Source organism: Aspergillus lentulus, assembly GCF_001445615.1.
Source record: "Aspergillus lentulus DNA, contig: Alt17, strain: IFM 54703, whole genome shotgun sequence".
Classification (NCBI taxonomy): Eukaryota; Fungi; Ascomycota; class Eurotiomycetes; order Eurotiales; family Aspergillaceae; genus Aspergillus; species Aspergillus lentulus.
The window spans coordinates 1,805,288-1,822,494 of record NW_028322112.1 but is presented as its reverse complement, the minus strand read 5'-3'; the positions used below and the strand labels follow the sequence as shown (position 1 = coordinate 1,822,494).

At 50.4% G+C, this 17,207-nt stretch overlaps 7 protein-coding genes across 7 annotated transcripts; 3 read left to right on the top strand and 4 right to left on the bottom strand.

Moving 5' to 3' along the window:
* Positions 1 to 49: 49 nt before the first annotated feature.
* ALT_9606 (uncharacterized protein) lies at positions 50 to 550 on the bottom strand (the record flags this gene model as incomplete). The annotated part of the gene is made up of 1 exon (XM_033564694.2): positions 50 to 550. One exon carries the CDS (start codon positions 548 to 550, stop codon positions 50 to 52), a length of 501 nt encoding a protein of 166 aa, XP_033420585.2.
* A 471-nt stretch (positions 551 to 1,021) lies between these two features.
* On the top strand, positions 1,022 to 2,090 carry ALT_9605 (beta-glucosidase 1B; the record flags this gene model as incomplete). The annotated part of the gene is made up of 4 exons (XM_089600648.1): positions 1,022 to 1,061; positions 1,121 to 1,265; positions 1,369 to 1,862; positions 1,951 to 2,090. 4 exons carry the CDS (start codon positions 1,022 to 1,024, stop codon positions 2,088 to 2,090), a joined length of 819 nt encoding a protein of 272 aa, XP_089455145.1.
* Positions 2,091 to 2,649: 559 nt separating this feature from the next.
* On the bottom strand, positions 2,650 to 3,674 carry ALT_9604 (RTA1 domain-containing protein; the record flags this gene model as incomplete). The annotated part of the gene is made up of 3 exons (XM_033560070.2): positions 2,650 to 3,062; positions 3,150 to 3,398; positions 3,476 to 3,674. 3 exons carry the CDS (start codon positions 3,672 to 3,674, stop codon positions 2,650 to 2,652), a joined length of 861 nt encoding a protein of 286 aa, XP_033415961.2.
* Positions 3,675 to 4,796: 1,122 nt separating this feature from the next.
* ALT_9603 (RTA1 domain-containing protein) lies at positions 4,797 to 5,778 on the top strand (the record flags this gene model as incomplete). The annotated part of the gene is made up of 3 exons (XM_033560069.1): positions 4,797 to 4,971; positions 5,028 to 5,276; positions 5,357 to 5,778. The coding sequence occupies 3 exons, from the start codon at positions 4,797 to 4,799 to the stop codon at positions 5,776 to 5,778; spliced, it is 846 nt and encodes a 281-aa protein (XP_033415960.1).
* Positions 5,779 to 6,138: 360 nt separating this feature from the next.
* Positions 6,139 to 7,713, bottom strand: ALT_9602 (Zn(II)2Cys6 transcription factor domain-containing protein; the record flags this gene model as incomplete). Its single annotated transcript, XM_033560068.2, has 2 exons — positions 6,139 to 7,476; positions 7,570 to 7,713. The coding sequence occupies 2 exons, from the start codon at positions 7,711 to 7,713 to the stop codon at positions 6,139 to 6,141; spliced, it is 1,482 nt and encodes a 493-aa protein (XP_033415959.2).
* A 652-nt stretch (positions 7,714 to 8,365) lies between these two features.
* On the top strand, positions 8,366 to 9,764 carry ALT_9601 (uncharacterized protein; the record flags this gene model as incomplete). Its single annotated transcript, XM_033560067.2, has 2 exons — positions 8,366 to 8,649; positions 8,717 to 9,764. The coding sequence occupies 2 exons, from the start codon at positions 8,366 to 8,368 to the stop codon at positions 9,762 to 9,764; spliced, it is 1,332 nt and encodes a 443-aa protein (XP_033415958.1).
* A 2,427-nt stretch (positions 9,765 to 12,191) lies between these two features.
* On the bottom strand, positions 12,192 to 16,060 carry ALT_9600 (glycosyltransferase; the record flags this gene model as incomplete). Its single annotated transcript, XM_089600647.1, has 9 exons — positions 12,192 to 12,439; positions 12,488 to 12,826; positions 13,180 to 13,739; positions 13,793 to 14,023; positions 14,085 to 14,441; positions 14,496 to 14,859; positions 14,922 to 15,082; positions 15,137 to 15,893; positions 15,952 to 16,060. 9 exons carry the CDS (start codon positions 16,058 to 16,060, stop codon positions 12,192 to 12,194), a joined length of 3,126 nt encoding a protein of 1,041 aa, XP_089455144.1.
* Positions 16,061 to 17,207: the final 1,147 nt, after the last annotated feature.

Sequence of the window (17,207 nt, the reverse complement as noted above, 5' to 3'; positions counted from 1 at the left end):
GGATGAAGGCCCGTGAGAACAACTCAAGTGTCGCCTACTACCTAGAAGATCAAGTATAAGCAAAGTATCTCTCCCTTGAATGATCCTGTTGAAAGCGCGGCATCTCCTTCATCTTCCGATTTGTCAATGGTGCCTCTCGTCCCTCCATCTCTCTGGTAAACATCACCTCCGGGGCGTTTCTCTTTAAGAACCCTTCAGTTGTCTCCGTCTCAACTGTGATCTCGTCATTTGTCGCGTTGAAAACCTGATACCCCAGTCCATCCCGCAATACTGCAAGATGGCACATCTGCCCAAAGTCGCAGGCGTCAGTATAACTCCATCCAACCGCCTTCAACTCGGCCGGGTCCTCCTTCCAATGCAGAAGGTATTGTTCGTACTCATCCGGCGCAATCACAGCCGCCAGCCGTAACACATAGATATCAACCCCCGCCTGCGAAAATCGCCTTGCAAAGCCGCGCGCCGTCTCCTCCACACAGAGCTTGGAGATGGCATACGTATCCATTGGATTTGTATCAGCTTCTTCGTCAACTGGAAATGACGGCCACTCCATAATACCCTCTGCGTACGGTGGTCCGTAAACACACACAGTACTCGCGATAATAATTTTCTTCACACCCAGTCGGCATGCTGCTTCAATACATTATAGCCGCTTGCGTGTTCACCCGGAATGTCTCCACGTCAGCACAATCATGTTGCGCGGGATGCCGGCGAGGTGGATGACCGCGTCGGGGATCTCATTTAGCGGGGAGTGGTAAGGGGAGGTTAGCTGGAAGCGGGAGGTTAGGGCGCTGTGCACTTGGCCGCTGTCGGAGTCCCAGATGGACTTTGAGCGGTTCGCGAGAGTAGGTTATGAGCGGTTCGGAGACCGGATGAAGAATTGATCACATTGAATGAACCGTGGAATACCGCTATCAATGTATGTATCAAGTCAATCTTGTCACGTTTTCCCCCACGTCTGCAGGGGTTAAGATGGCATAGGGATTCGTAAGATGCACCGAACCCCCAGGACGAAGCAGCACTCATGACGCCTGTGTCCCGGGCGACTCAACAACCGAGCCTTGGTTTGTTGGGAAGTCCCTTATCCTCGCACACGCGAGAGCAGCGCGACTATACAATAGAGAGTTCAAATCCAAGCAAGGAGGCCGTATCGGTGTTTCTCTTTGTGGGGACTATATCGAGCCGTGGGACTCCTCCGAACCCAAGGACCATGAAGCAGCTGAGCGGAGAATGGAATTCGTTATCGGCTGGTTCGCCAACCCTATGCTGTAAGGCTCACTGGTAGACTAGTCTTGGTTCAGGATTTCGAATTGTCTTCTCTATTCAAAGACTATGCAACACTGCTAACAGCTAGCTCATCCGTGCTTCTAGACTTGCACAGGATTATCCCATGGCCATGCGTCAACAGCTTCAAGACCGCCTCCCCGCGTTCACCGAAGCGGAGTTCGCTCTCCTCCGTGAAGCCGAGGTTGATTTTTATGGTATGAACTACTATACCTCTCTATTCGCACGGCACCGTGTCTGCCCCGCATCGGACACAGACTATCTAGGTAATCTGGATGAGTACCAAGTCAACAAGTCCGGTGTTTCTATCGGCGACCCGAGCGGTGTTGACTGGCTACGCTCTGCGCCGCAGGGCTTTCGAAAGCATCTCGTGAGGATATATAACAAGTATAGAAAGCCTATCTATATCACGGAAAATGGCTGTCCCTGCCCCGGCGAAGATAAGATGAGCAGGGAAGAGTCTGTCCGGGATGCGTATCGCCAGAAATACCTCTCGGATCACCTAGATGCTATTACTGGGGCGATACAGGACGGTGTCGGAGTATCTGGATATTTTGTATGGTCATTGATGGATAATTTTGGTAAGTATTCCCAGATCCTTCCCTTGCTGAAAACAATATTCAGCAGCTGATATCGCCTGTCTTATTCCTCCTCTAATTCTTGTCCTAGAATGGTCCTCGGGGTATACTATCAAGTTTGGTGTGACACACATTAATTATGATACGCTTGAGAGGACCCCGAAGGAATCAGCCTTGGAAATTCGTGCCATGATCGAGGGCAGGATGAATGCAAAGGTACAAGGGGCCTGAATGGCGAAAATCTAAACTGTTGTTTAAACGCATAGTTTTAGTGATACGCCCGTCCCCCAAATTGGGGCAGCATCTGTCAGAGACAAACTATGTACGACAGTTATGTGATGCTTGACAATAATACCACCACAAATCACTGTTGCTGCTTCTGTAAAAGAAGGTGATATGGGTCCCTGGTTCGCTCCATGGGTTCCGACGGGATCAAGTGACTGACTCGTACGTTATGAAGATGCAATACCTAGTTCCTCTGCACCACAACGATGAATGTGTATCTCGGAAGCCTTAGAGAGACATATTAGCGCAATCGCTTCTTGCTTTTGGGTGCGTCTAGAGTGAAGTGAATGTTGTTAATCATCATTAGTATCTCATATACTTTATCTCATTTCGGTAACACTTTCTAGCATTTCGTTAGGCATAAAGCGCATAAGAAGAACACGGAAAAAGAGGAATCTAAGTGATCTAAAAGACATGAACCATGAACATTAGACAAAAAAAAAAAAAGAAATTCGAGATAAGTCCCAACTTGTAGGTGATGCGCAAGACAATATCATAAGGCCCCTCAGGGAAGAGCATTGATCTCCGTTCCTTTCGTCTTGTGGGACATCAGACCACTAGGATGTATGACGTTGAATACGGTCATAACCAGGAGCATGAGCAATCCATCAAAAACATAGAGGAAGACTTCATGTCGCAGAAGGTAGCCATTGTTTCCCGTTGCGTACTCGATGAGCCGAAATACCGACCGGATCAAAATGAGCGAGTTAGCCGCATAGAGTACATGGAGATGCTTGCGCCAGGTGCTGTATAGTTCTAGTGTTTGCTCTGTGGGAGACTTTTTAATACGCTTATGGAAAAGCGCACAGGTGGCGATGAAGAAGCCAAAGAAGACGATCTGGATGACGAGTCCAGCAATGACAATCTTTTCACCGTTATGAACGGCTGAGAGGCCGCCACTGGCCATGACACCGCCGCCTATGTGCTTTATATATGCTTTCATTCTTGTTCCTTCGGTATCTCGGAAAGGAGAGCCATGTGGGGGCTTTGGAAATGGTTACTCACCAGCAGCCTGGACAGTGAAAGACAAAATATCGCCACAAACAAAAAACTTCGTGAGCCATTTCTTTTTGAAGAGACAGAGTTGCTCGGCATCCAGTAGCACCACAATTTTCCCCAGCATCATATATATCGAAGCTGCGAATAGTGCGGGAGCAAGTAACAGCAGTAGTGTCTGTTGGATATAAGGGCCCATCGTCCAATCTGGGCTTTCTGTGCTCGACAAGATCCGGCCGATGTACCCAACCCATTCGACTGTACGAGAAAGGCTCTATGTTAGCACTCGTGAAGAAGGATGCTTGTCTCAGCGCATCGGGTGTGGTTGAACTGACAGAAGCCCCCAATCAGAAACGGAATGAAGGACCATGTCCGATGACGAACCAGCTGATACAAATGGACAAATGTCGTCATAGCAAACAGGACGGTGAAGACGATGGCTGCCGCCTCGGATGGATAGTATCGGTAGTACGCCCAGATTGCAGTTTTGTAATCCTCAGCCGCAACTGTTGATTTTCGAATTGAGGGAGACATTGTGAATATGCTGATGAGATGGGGCAAGATAGGCAAATGAAGATAGCTTCTTGCCTGAGAGTCAAAGTGGGAAGAAATTACAACAAATCTATCCAGCCCACCGATCTCTATTTATTCTGTGGCCTCTAAAGGCGAATCTCAGATTTGACAGATCCACTTCCTGACATCTCTGCCATTCGTTCGTGTTAATCGTTTTAAGCATAACCTCAGGGCCCACTCGTATCCGTATAAGCAATTGAAACGTGCAGCCACGATGTTAGATGGTTAGTGTCATGGAACGGTACCGCGCACCAGAAGAATCTTCCAAGGCCACTTCTTATTCGCAGTGTTGCACGCTCCTGGTCCCACTCGTATTCGTATAATATTAGGGATCGTATAGAATGCAGTGGCGGCGGAACAGGTTGACAGACTCAACTGTCCCACTCCTACTATAGATTCACGAACCTGGGTCCAACATACCGTGTTAAGACGAACGCAAGATTCCATGAATGCATGGCAGCTTATATTGAACTATACAAGTCAAGCGCAATGGGTTGAATACCTGTAGCATCTGGCTAGAGGAATAATAGCGAGCTGTCAAAGTCCACATCTGCATTTCATCGGCTTCCACTTGAAAATTTCATACACAGCTCTCATCGCTTGTCCTATATTGAATGCATATGAATCTTTTCTTGTTCAGCTTTCGGATTTTCCGACCATTCGACGCTCTTCCGAACATGCACATAATGGGCACTGAGCGGAGCAACTGCCGCATCCATCGGTCCCCACGGGCTATATTTGTGTCCCTACCGACCAGTCCAAGAGGGTAGAAAGATAGCAATAGTACCGAGTACCGCTCAACAATACAAGTCCACTGCCTTGAAGCGATTACTCCACTTCAATTGTCTATCAGGTGCGGACCTAGACCTCCCATAATGACTAGACCAGCCCTGCAGGATTAAACGTGCTGGTTGGAGCGTTATAAATACTCAATGGCAATCCAGCAATCCATTGCTGTCAAGTTTTCAGAATTACACCCCTACACTCATTTCCTTTCCTTCTATTACCCAGTCATTCATTTCTCTTTTTTATTTGCTTTAGTGGCGTTTCCTGTCCTTTATATTCATGCGTGTACACTTCACAATGCTGGTCCCGAAAGATTCAGGCAATGTTGGTTTCGCCTTTTATCGTTACGATCCCAGCATGGGCGCGGCCGTCCTCTTCGTCCTACTTTTCATTGGTACGACTGGGTATCACATTATGCAGATGTTCAAATCCCGCACTTGGTTTTTTATTCCCTTCGTTATGGGAGGCATCTGTGTGTATCCTCCAAACATCCGGAGGCCGCCATTCACGCTTACTTACCTCGTCCAGTCGAGATTATCGGATACATCGGACGTGCCGCATCAAGCAAGCAGAGCCCAAATTGGACACTCGGCCCATATCTCGTGCAGACTCTGTTCCTTTTGCTTGCTCCAGCTCTCCTTGCCGCGTCGATATACATGTTTCTCGGGCGCATTATCCTTGTCTTACAAGCCGAATCACATGCCTTGATGAAGAAAAAGTGGTTGACCAAGGTCTTCGTGACAGGAGACGTGCTCTCATTCTTCCTGCAAGGGGCTGGTGAGTTGAACAACCCGCAAATGAGGATGAAAAGAGACTGGGCATATTAGAAGCCCGCGGCTAATTTTAACCTCTGCTAGGTGGTGGTATTCAAAGCAGTGGTAGCCTGGAGAGTATGAAGACTGGCGAGCACATCATCGTTGGTGGCCTTGTGATTCAGATCCTCTTCTTCGCTTTCTTCATCCTTACTGCGACCCATTTCGACTGGAAGCTCAAGGAGTACCCAATTCCGCGCGCTTGTTCCCCAGATATTCCTTGGCGGAAACACCTCAACGTACTCTACATGACGAGCTGCCTAATCATGATCCGATCCATGTTTCGACTGATCGAATATATCCAAGGGAACAATGGGTATCTCCTGCACCACGAGTTGTATTTATACATATTCGATTCTTTGTTGATGCTTCTGACGATGGTCACTTTCAATGTGGTTCACCCGCAGGAGATTGGTCAACTATTGCGTCGCCCGACTCGGTATGAAATGACTGATGAGCAGCTCTAGAAGTCCTACCGCGGGTACCGCGGCGCGTGAGAATGGTGGCACCTTTCCTATTAGTTCTCAACTTCAGTCACATTACTCCATCCGAGGAGACCTAAGCAATCCTGTTAGAGCGAAGTATAATCCAGGGAGCTCCTCCATTTGCAAAATCCCAAGACCGCGGACACAGACAAATTAGAGTTGGCTATGAGTAATTCCAAAGGCCAAGACCGATCGGCACTCAATGGCGTGACCATAAAAGCAGCCTCACCCTAAGACTCATCCGGGCGGCATCGATCCAACTTTGAGAACGCTCGCCTGGATGTTGTGAGCGGCTGGTAAATTTGTCATTGTCATGGCGAATCTCAACTGCTAAAAAAGCGTTCAGGTGGTAACAACCTTCACGGGCCACATCATAAGCTGGCTTAACTGAGCGTTGTGTAGATTCGAGACGGCTGTTTGAATCTTAAGAACTTCCTCTTTAAAAGACGCTAGAAACCAGGAGTCCATGAGAGTGTTGACGACATAGTAATGAGCCAAGATGACCAGCGAAAGTCCCCAGACAAGATTCACCGGCTCGTCCATATCCAGCAAAGCGATAAAGTCATCTGAAACCAAGCTCGGCCAAGACTGCACTGCGGCCTCTTCAAGATTGGCCTGAATGTCGGAATCATCTGGCGAACCCCGTTCGCTGACCGAACATTTTAACACAGCCACAACGCGCGAGTAAACCGTTTCCAGGACGTCTACCGCTCCTGCTGGTGCATATCCCGCCCAGTCCGATGACGCCGGAGAATATCCGGGAATTAAGTGGAGCCCATTGCTATCGGGAGGTTGTATGGCGTCGCAAGAAGCCCTCAGGTCCGCGATGGCTTGACAGGTTCCCTGGGCAAATAGCAAAAAGCGCGGGGAGCAGTGACTGAGATTGGACAAGGGTGAAACAAATGGAAGATCATCCCAGTACTCCTCGCCATGGAAATGTAGGACCATCGGCCGCATGCGGCTGGCTTTCAAGGCAGGCCATTGATCACGGATCACGGTGGGCACCCCTCGGACAAGATGCAGCCAGCTCAGATGGAGCTTGCAAATCGGCCCGGGTGGTTGTTGGTTTAGAGTCGTAGCGAACGGGTTCAGTTCGGGGACCTGGAGGGACGCATAGACGAACGCGACGAGGAGGAGGGATCCAGCGTAAACAGCTTCAGCATTGGCATTGGATATCCTGGCCACCTCTTCCCTAAATCCCCGTACCCCTCGCTGATGATGATCCATTACCACCAGCAGATCTACTTCATCTCTCTCGCCTCGCCGTTGCCTGGTCTGCTCCGTGATCATATGTATACCACCCAAGGCGAGGAGCAGGTGCATAAGATAGGGGTGGCTTGCAGCGAGGTCTGGAATCACCCGCCGCCAGACCATGCTCCGTTTCGGATTGTGGGACATCATTTGGGCCGTGTGCAAGTGGAAAAACTGCATGGAGAGGAGGTTGTCCATATTCAGCGAGTCGTCATTTACTAGAGTGCCACTGCTCGGCGACCACGACGCATATATCTCTAATGGTTTTAGAAAGGGTTGCGGGTCATGGATATGAGGACTCCTAGCACAGCGACGCCGGGAGCGTGGCCGTTCCCGTCGTGTTCTGTCGGAAGTTGCTGGTGGTTCGGGGAAGGAGCATGGCTCACCGCGGGAAGAGCAAGAGCCACAGACAGGACGGGCTTCATCACACTACAGACGCGTGAATAGGAGAACTGGGACAGCAAACCAGGAGAGCAAACCAGGAGAGCAAACCAGAAGAGCAGACCAGAAAGGCGGACTTACTTTGACCCGTCGGGACTTGCATGGGAAGCACCCAAGGCGCGATTTTTGGTGGCGGGCGCGGTGTCTCTTGGGCGCCTGCTGAATATTTGAAGCCGCTGTCTCTTCACCCATGAATGAGGTGCCGCTCGGAGAAAAGCCCTGCATGACCACTTAGGGAGAATATACATTGGTAACTTCACAAGGTTATCGACGTCGAGTGATCAAGAGATCAGGACCAGGACTGGTAGGCAGAACTTCCGCAGCTGCGGCCAACTACCGAAACGCTAGTCCTGATTGGATGGATAATAGCATCCGATAACCTCAAAACGTTTCACCGCCATGCGAGGTGCAAAGGCTTAAAAAAGACGCCCCCCAGAAGGTCTTTATTTTATTTCATGTTTTCCCCCCCAATCCGAACGTGACCGCCCGTCCCCAGAGCTCATACTATTGACCAGAGACATGAGACAGCTTGGTTTAAAATTAGCCAAGATGGCCAGTCTTCGCAGCGAAGGTTAGGACTGAGACAGTAGCGGCCCCGGATAACCACCTCGGTTAGTACCACAGAAAAAGGGGACTCGACTTTATTGTATCAGATACCAGACTTAGTGGAAAGCCCTGTTTATCTTGCTTCGCCTTCGACCCTGAGTGTTCGGTCCGGGGTGGGCCTCACATACGAATACGATCAATATTCTTAGTGGTGGCGGTGGGAAACCTAAAATCTTGTATGTGGGACACATATCCTCAAAAGACCCCGGGAAGGTAGGTCGCAGGCTCTCATTGACTTGACTCCCAGCAATCATCTAGCATCCATGACCTGATGTCGACTTACGAACCCTCAAATTATTTCTCTGAGAGATATCTCTCGGGGTCCGCCGACGCTGATCGCTGTGAACTCCCCAAGCAGGAAGGAAAGCGCAGGCTACTCCTGATTTACATCCATGGCTTCTTGGGGTCAGAGGACAGCTTTTATCAGTTTCCTAGGAAGGTCCATGACCTGCTGACTGTCTCGCTGGCACAGACCCATGTTGTGTACTCAAAAATATATCCACGCTACAAGACCAGGGGACCTTTACAGGACGCTCGCGATGGTATCAGCCAGTGGTAAGTAATTTCCTACCTTCCAGCAGAACTATCTCCCGTATTTTATTTCCCTCATAGCGTCTTTCAGGTTATCTCCGCACGAGGCATCCGACTTGGATGTCATACTGCTTGGCCACAGTCTAGGGGGCCTTATCGCTGCAGAGGTTGCCCTTGTGACATCTCACACTGCCTCTAGTCAGATTGAAGGCATGAACCTGAGGCATAACATTGCTGGCCTGGTAGCATTCGATGCACCATTCCTTGGACTTCATCCACGCGTTGTTGGAACAGGAATTGGCCGGTTATTTCATCGCAAAGCGGATACAAACAATGAAGGCAAAGATCAGGAAGATGCCATACGCAACATCGTCGCGAATCCGGACGCAACATTCAACCCGGTCTTGACAAACGACGTGAACAAGCCGCGGTGGAAAGGTTGGGATGGAGCGCGCCATTTCTTGGAGAAGAATTCATGTCATTTATCCCGTTCGGCGCTACAGTACGTGTTCTCATACTATGACCATGCCGGATGCCTGAACGATTATTTCGGTCTCTTAAGACGACACAAGAGACTCTGTCGTTTGGCCAAGGTTGACGGATTAACTGGTTCGAGTTCGAGTGGCGGGCGGTTCCGGTTCGTCAACTATTACACGACTGCCTACCCTGTGAAGAAAAAGCTGGAGAGTGACATCGACAGAGAAAAGAGGCATTGGAATGAGAAACGGCGTGCCTGTTGCGAGACGACGGAACTACATGAGAATCTTGTAGGGAGTCGGCATTCTACATCGATGATACCTGGACAGCGAAAGAAGGGAACGGACGGCAACTCAGTTCACTCGGCGGTAGATCCAGTGCCCTCTCCCACAGAGATGGACGGTATTTCTCCTCCAGCAAGCTCGCGCGATTCAGATCAACCTGGTAGCAGACGCGGTGGTTCATGCTCTGGTTCGAGATCAGGGGGCCGACACTTCTGTCTGGTTTCGAATGAAGCCTGCAAAAAGCAGCTCTGGGTTCCGCTCTCCATGGAAGGGATGGATGAGATCACTGCCCATCAGTCCATGTTCCTCCCTCTTGGAATATACTACGAGCAGCTAGCTGCGGATGTCGTGGCACGATTGCAAAACTGGCTAGTGTGAGAATATCCTGAAACAGCCCAGGGCGTACGATCACCCTCAAACAAGATGTTGACGACGATGGTTGGAGCCTTGAATCCCCTGAGGGTCCAAGAGTATAGAGACCGCATACCCTAGTCGGGCATTCCAGCCAGCTGGAAAGGTCGCCACTCGACAACAGCTTTGCCGTACGGGGCTGGGCTAGGCTGCGTGTAGGGTTTTGCACTACACCGGATCCTCTAATTAGGTCTTGGCTGTCCTGGGTTCAGAAGCAGTTGAAGCGAGGCACAGTGTTAATATTCCATTTGGCAGTTTATTTTCCAGATTGCCTTTTTAGAATTGTTCATTGTCACGAGAGCACCAGACATCTATGTACTCTCCGCTTATGTACTATCTTCACCGATATATAGTCTACCTCTTTTTGCTTGGCCAAATCGGATACCTGGCGTACCCGTGACGTCCGGACAGAGAATCTGCCCCCACTATTGTAATCGATAATACCACCCGGATATCACTCCAATTCAGGTTACAATATCCATCCCAGATCCAAGCAAAGCAAAAAAAGCCTTCGACAATAACGCCACTTCCAATCCACCTAGCAGCCACCCTAGAGTAGCGCCCTCACGAAGAAACGAGGAACTGGAAACGAGGAGCAAGCGGCGGGTGTTGCGACGTGGCGTTCTTGCTTGGGAGCATCACAATGCCCAAGTTGATATTCTGGACCTGGTTGAGGAAAACTGTTAACTCCAACTTCGTCGTTCTGGACCTGCGAAGAGAAGGATACGTTGACACAGTACTGGAAGAGTGTATCAGTTTGGTGGCGCATGATGAGCGGTTCTCTTTTAGGACCAAATGCTGATTCTAGGGGCGGGGAGTCTGAGTATTTCAGAAGAATAGGCGAGAGTACCAGCGTACCTGACCTGGATCCCTTCAGAGAGACACTAGGTTGCCATATTCCAGGAAACAGGGCGGTGCCAGTAGGGGCTGTACCAAACTATCAGTTGCGTTTTACCATTGCCATGGATGAGATGAGGTTCTTGATGTCATCAGCATCTTCGCATTTCTCAAATACATGCGGGGCTAGACCGAGGGCTGAGCAAGACAACCCGACTCGGGAGTCTTTCTGGCACCGGGTCGGGAATGTTACAATTGATAAATTCTGGTAACAGACCCGCCCGTATTCGTATACTTTGCAAGTGGGGGCTGCCTTGAGCTTAGTTTGAACAGCCTTTGGAGCCCCACCTGACGAGGATCCGGAAAAAGCGCAACTGCAATCGAGGCAAGCAAAGGTCTGATCTGCAAAAGGCGACCAACCTGCTCAGCCATCATGCTCAATGGATCTCCGCAGAACTATCTGTAAATAGACATGGGTAATAGGCGCATGAAAGAATGCAAATATGTACTCCGTGCATCAAGGACCCACCCCAACCTGGCGTCTGTCCAGAGGTCCACGGCCGATATACCCAACCCACAGAAGCCTCCACCCACAAAGGGCATGAAAAACTAAGACCGATGGCGCAACAGCTGGTATAGTTGAGCAAAACTATTAAAGGGCAAAAAGGACCGTGATATAATGGCTGCTGCCTCGGACGGGTAGTATGCTCAAGCAGCGGATTTGTAACTGGCGTCCGCTCCCATTGTTTCTCCTGTCTCCCTGCGAGCATCGAAATGCGCCGGAGATAAATTGATTGGTGAGAGGAGCATATCGAACCCGAAACGGATTTGACCCCCCAAGGATTCAATCTTCATAACAGATAGTCTCCTGTGCAGTATTTGGGATTGAAAATCTCAACAACTCTCCAACCATGATAGCCTTATCTCTTATCGGCTCGTTATCGTATAATCGTATAAGAAAACCCACTAATTGAACCAGAGAGCTCAAGATGTCTTCTCTATGTTTGGATTGGTAGACTGCTCTTCAATGCCTCTCCAGGAATGTCCATGGGGCGATCTTCTTATTCGTACCAGACGGTGGCCTTGGGTGGACCCGCGGCAGAGTTCTTACTAGCGTTCCAGAACCAGAAGCAGGGTTCAACAGGGGTATAGAATCGCCCTTCAGGCTCACTCCCTCTCGAGTCCTTTTCCACGACATTATACACAACTTGATACAAGTCCCGCTCCTTATCTTGCGACAATCCCTTCCGTGCCTCATTCGAATTCTGCAAAAGATCATGCCACAATGCCACCCGGTTAGTAGGGCTGACTGTGGAGCTCTAGACATGTCTCCAGCCCTAGAGGACAAGGAAATTGAAATACATGTCAAGGTAAGCAGCATCCTTGATGTCTGCATCAACCTAAAACTCTTTATGAAGCGAACTGACACTAGTTGATGGGATAGCTCCGTACAAGCAACTCTTCCCCCGGACCTGTCCCAACCGCAATGAATCAGAGAGCTTGGCTTACTCAGACGTGGCGTTGGATAACGACCCCGAAAGGGTTCTTCATCACCATCTACGGACTGAACATAGTCGCCTGGGGCGGGATGCTATTCCTGCTGATCTGCAATGCCGCCCCAGCCATGTGCCACCCGTCCTGCAACGATCGATACTCCTCCCGCCGGATCTGGATCGAGATCACCTCCCAGATCCTGAACGGGCTATTTTGCGTGACGGGATTCGGACTTGCGCCGTGGCGGTTCCGGGACCTGTACTGGTGGTGCTGCTGGCGGATGTCGGGGAGGGACCGGGAGAAGAGCCTCGCTGGCATCGCGCGCTTGGCAAGTATTCATCAAGCGTGGTATCGCTTACCGATCGTTGTGTCATGTTTTGGCTGTGATGGGGATTGTGGTTGCGAGCAAATCAAATCCGCTACTACAGAGGCTCTTGACATCTCGATAAATGGGGCCCGTGCACCGGCGACGGCGACGTGGAAGATGGATTTTGTGGTCTGGTGCAACATATGGAATACTATACTCCAGGGATGTCTGGCAGGCTGCATGTGGGGGATGAACAGATTCAACCGGCCCAGTTGGACGACGGGCTTATTCGTTGCCTTGGCCTGTGTGGTGGCTGGTGCGGCAGGGTGTATAGTCTTTCGCGAGACCAGGAGGGTTGCGGGATCAATGGAGGCGAAAACAACCGATAGTGCTGTTGCAGAGAAGGGGGAGAACTGCGTTTGAAATTCCGGTCTGATACGCCTGCTCCTGGGCTATTGCTGTATGTATATAGTTTAATACTCCATTCGGCATCTTCTCCAAGTCTTCATTACCCCTGTAGCGCAACAATGTCGAGAGCCACATTGTAGTGACAACATCTCCAAATGCCGAGGAACAGGCCGAATGTTACAAATGAATCTCCTTAGAGAAAGCAGAAAGCAAAGGAAGGTTAGTTGCGGTACCTTGGGGAGAAAAGGAAGGTTGCTATTATTCGTGCTCTATGAATGTGCAAGACTACCGAAACTCCATGACTCCTCCTCCAGACAATTCACCCCCTCTTCTTACCCTTCGATATTCCTCGAAACCCAGTAACGATCTGATCCCTGTCCATGTCCGTGAATTGGCCGCTCGCCAGCATCCATGCACCTTCACCACAGCGGGCCTTGACAATTAACTTCCTCGTCCTTGAATGAATCGACGCGTGCAAGCTCTTCGCAAGACCCGCGCTCGGGTATATCAAGACCCCAAACATGGCGCAACCAGCTTTTGACACCATATTCGACATGCCCTTGCCAACTCCTTTAATCGCACCTTTGGCTCCATCCCGCTGCATCCCTTGGTATGGCTTGACGACTATGTCGCTCACTGCCTCCGTCATTCCCCACACGAACCCCTTTCCCGCGACGGCAAACCCGCTCTTGATGTCTGTAACCGGACCGTGATCCCGGGGCTCCTCGCCGTGCAATCTTGGGATGTTGCGCAGTCCTTCAGTCAGCGCAAGTGGGATGTCAACGGTCATGCCCTTGAGAGCGGTGGGGACAAAACTGCCCAGGCTCTTTGCGGAGGCACCGGCCATTCTCGCGAAAAGCTTTCCTCCGCCTTGATCGGATGGCGGCTCGATGTTGCTACTCTAGCACCAGCATCCGCGGCCACCTTTCCCTTCACGATATTCGTCGACGTGGATCCGACAGATGAGCTGCTTGTGGACATGTGGGAGGTCTGGATAGACATACTGCCCAAACGCTGGTCCTTACGACGCCTGTGGTAATCTTGATACTCCTGGACAGGCTTGTAAAATGTCCCCAAAAGTGAACCAGTGAGGTCGGTGGTGGTGTGCATTACGGCAGACGCTCCGCCTGTAATGGGATCCCACCGACGGTTTTCGATCAGTAAGGGTTTAATGGGATGTCTAGAAGTCCGTCAGTAGCTGAGAGCAACAAGGGAGAAACATAGAGGGTCATTCAACGTACACGGTGAGATTCTTCTGGTCGATCAACCCGTCCGCAACTAAAACCTCTGCGGCGAACTTTGAAAGCTTGAGCTTTTGTCGACTCTTGAGTACGGATACGGACCACACGGCAGGCTGGGATGGGTATAGGTCGCACTTCAGACGGTCGAGGGGAAGGTTCCGATGGAATGACGCGACTGCGGTGTGGACGCCTGACTCTGACCTCATCTTGTGCGCAATGGTCGAGGCTGCTGCCGCTGCTTGTTCACTGAGACAATACCGAATGCCAGCGGCCAGCGCTTCGACGGTAAGCTGCTTATGTGGGATAGGGGCAGGCCCAGCACCGGCTGCAGCGACCATGGCGCCCCAGAATGGCTGGCTATTTAAGAACTGTTAGTTTGCGAAATGATAGGAATATAGACAAAGTACTGACTCTCCAAAGAAGGGGACAATAAGTGTTGGCTTGGAATACCGCAATCCGCAAGCTGTGGTACCTGCCCCTCCGTGATGCACGACGGCCGCCACATAGTTGAACAGCCATTCATGGGGGCAGTCCCCAATGTAGTAGATGTTATCGTGGTGTGCGCCGCCCAAGTTGGACCAGCCTTTGGAAATGATCGCCCGCGCGCCAACTGCGTTTACAGCATTGATAATAGTGGTGGTGATCCGTTCCGGGTCTTCCAGTACGATACTGCCGAACCCAATATATACCGGTGGAGACCCAGAGGCGAGGAAGGCTTTTAGGTCAGCTGGAGGGTCGTGTTCCGGGGTATCACGAAAGAAAAAACCGCACACATCTATTGGACGGTCCTGTTAGTTTCAAATTAAGACAGCACAAACCAATCCGTTCACAACCCACCGACATAAGATGGCCAATCCAGAGGCTTGGGAACAAGCGCTGGGGACCAACAGTATGTAAATGGAACCTTTAGTATTTCTGCAAGATGAGGGCCTTCAAACGTAGCCACATCTTCAAAGTCGAGGTCTTTTCGTCGCCATTCGTTGATCACGTCGCCCAGTCTGGAAGTGATTGGTTAACACTGCTCTTGACATAATGTGTTGTTGGTTTCCTACCCTTGCCATGTAAGCCAATCCACTACGCCGTAAGAAACATAGTTCTTCAAACTTTCGTCTGCATTGCTACCGCTCATATTTGCCAGTGGGTGTGGAAAAGCTTTCGTGCTGCTCCACGGCATGGTGAACATTAAATGCACCGGGATGCTCAACGCCTGTGCACAATGGATGTGAGCAAAGCTCGGCGGGTTAGCGATAATCGCATCAGCCACAAAAGGCATTTGAGTACGCATATCAGGATCAATGCAGGATCGCCAGCACCCGTGCAACATCTCACGGACCATGATGCGTTTGCGCTGGATATCGCCTGCCTGTAGGCTCTCCATACTTGGAATCAGGCCGGGATTCCTGACCATGTACGCCATAAGGTCGGCTGGATCGCCCCCAATCGGGTAGAATTCCAATCCAGAGTCCCTGACGAAACTTTCAAACACGTCGTGCGTAGCTAGTCGTACACGGTGTCCATATCGCTGGAGTTCGTTTCCAAGAGCAATGAACGGTTGCACGTCGCCTCGGCTCCCGACGACTTGGATAACGATATTCAGCTTGACCTTCCAGCTCTTTTCAATTTCGACGAGAGACTCGGGATATGCCGGTGGCGCCTCAGAGATCGGTACTGTATCGTCGGCTGATTGCGGGGCCAGCTCGGAGTAACGTGGCGGGGGTGTCGTAGGTCGTCCTAGAAACGGACCACTGTACAGCTTGGAGAATCGTCGCACGAACCTGGAGTCCCAGTCGATACTCACACGGCCCTCATCTGCAGATATTATATTAGCCGCCTTCAGATACCCCGTTATGAGCCTTATAGACCGTACCGTTCATATTGACGCCGCTGTTGCCCTTGGTCGCGGCGGGGGGAGACGGAGGAAGCACCACGGGTTCGGCCGGTAGCTCGAACACCTCCAGATTATCATTGGTAGCCATGGTGGCTAGAGGCAGAATGGAGTGTATAAGAGTGAGGAAATTAGAGTCGGTCAAAGTGGTAGTTTTGGCTGCACGCCTCCTTTTAATCGTCCATGTGGCTGAGATCAAACTTCTACCACCGACGTGATCTGCTAGGAGCAGACTTGAAATTCGGTTTTCAGGGCGGGAGTTCCATTGGATTTCTTTTCTTCTCCGGGTGTTCTGGAAATCTGTTCGGGGAGGTTGAGTGAAGCGTGCTATTGTTTCTTAAGGTTATACGAACACGAACTTGCTCCCTGATTCGCTGAACTGCAAGCCCGGTGGAACTCTAAAAGAATCTTCAGGACCCGCAGTCGAGATCGGCATTTGCAGTACGTATTTTCTTACTGTCTGTGATGCGAGTACGAGAACGAAACTTTGCAACCACTTATCCCAAGTGCTACTGATTGGGTCCTGATATAAATAGGCAATGCTCCTTTCAATCGCACTAAGTTCAAGCCTTTTACTCCATCTATGTCATGTCCACAGATCGTCTCAAAATAGCATGTTCATCTCACGAGGCCTTTCGAGGGTTTGTACGCCAGCTGCCAACTGCTATGGAAGCTTAAACGACTACCTAGATACCTTTCTCCGGGCAATTTATTAGTGACTTTGGCCATGGCTAGCTGCCATTTTCAAGAATGCAGAGCAGGTAACTCTCCGGGAAAACGGGCCAATGAATTTGATTCTTCGCAGAGAGATCGACTGCGGTGGTGTACGTCTTCTCATAGCGCAAAAACTGTCATCCTTCGCCCATGAAACATTGAGGCTCCGGCTGGGAATACTCCAGCTGAATGAGGTCTTTGCTGAACGCATGAATCGCAACGGTCTTGCAAGCTTATTCCGTACCGTACAAGATGAGGTTGACAGGAGTTCTCTCGTGACTCGGGCGACGATGAAAATACTTATGATTGGATTCGCAGGCTTTATCATGACTCGACGGTACCGCCGAGATCAGTCAAGCTTGGTAACCATCCTAAAATACCAGAAAACGGTTTAGTTGGTCCCGAGGCCACATATGTTGTGCATTTCGGGATCGCTGCTTCTCATGCTCTTGTATAATAATCTTGTGCACATCCGTTTATAGAGTGAGGACCTGCCGTTGACCAAGCCCTAGAATAAACGCAGA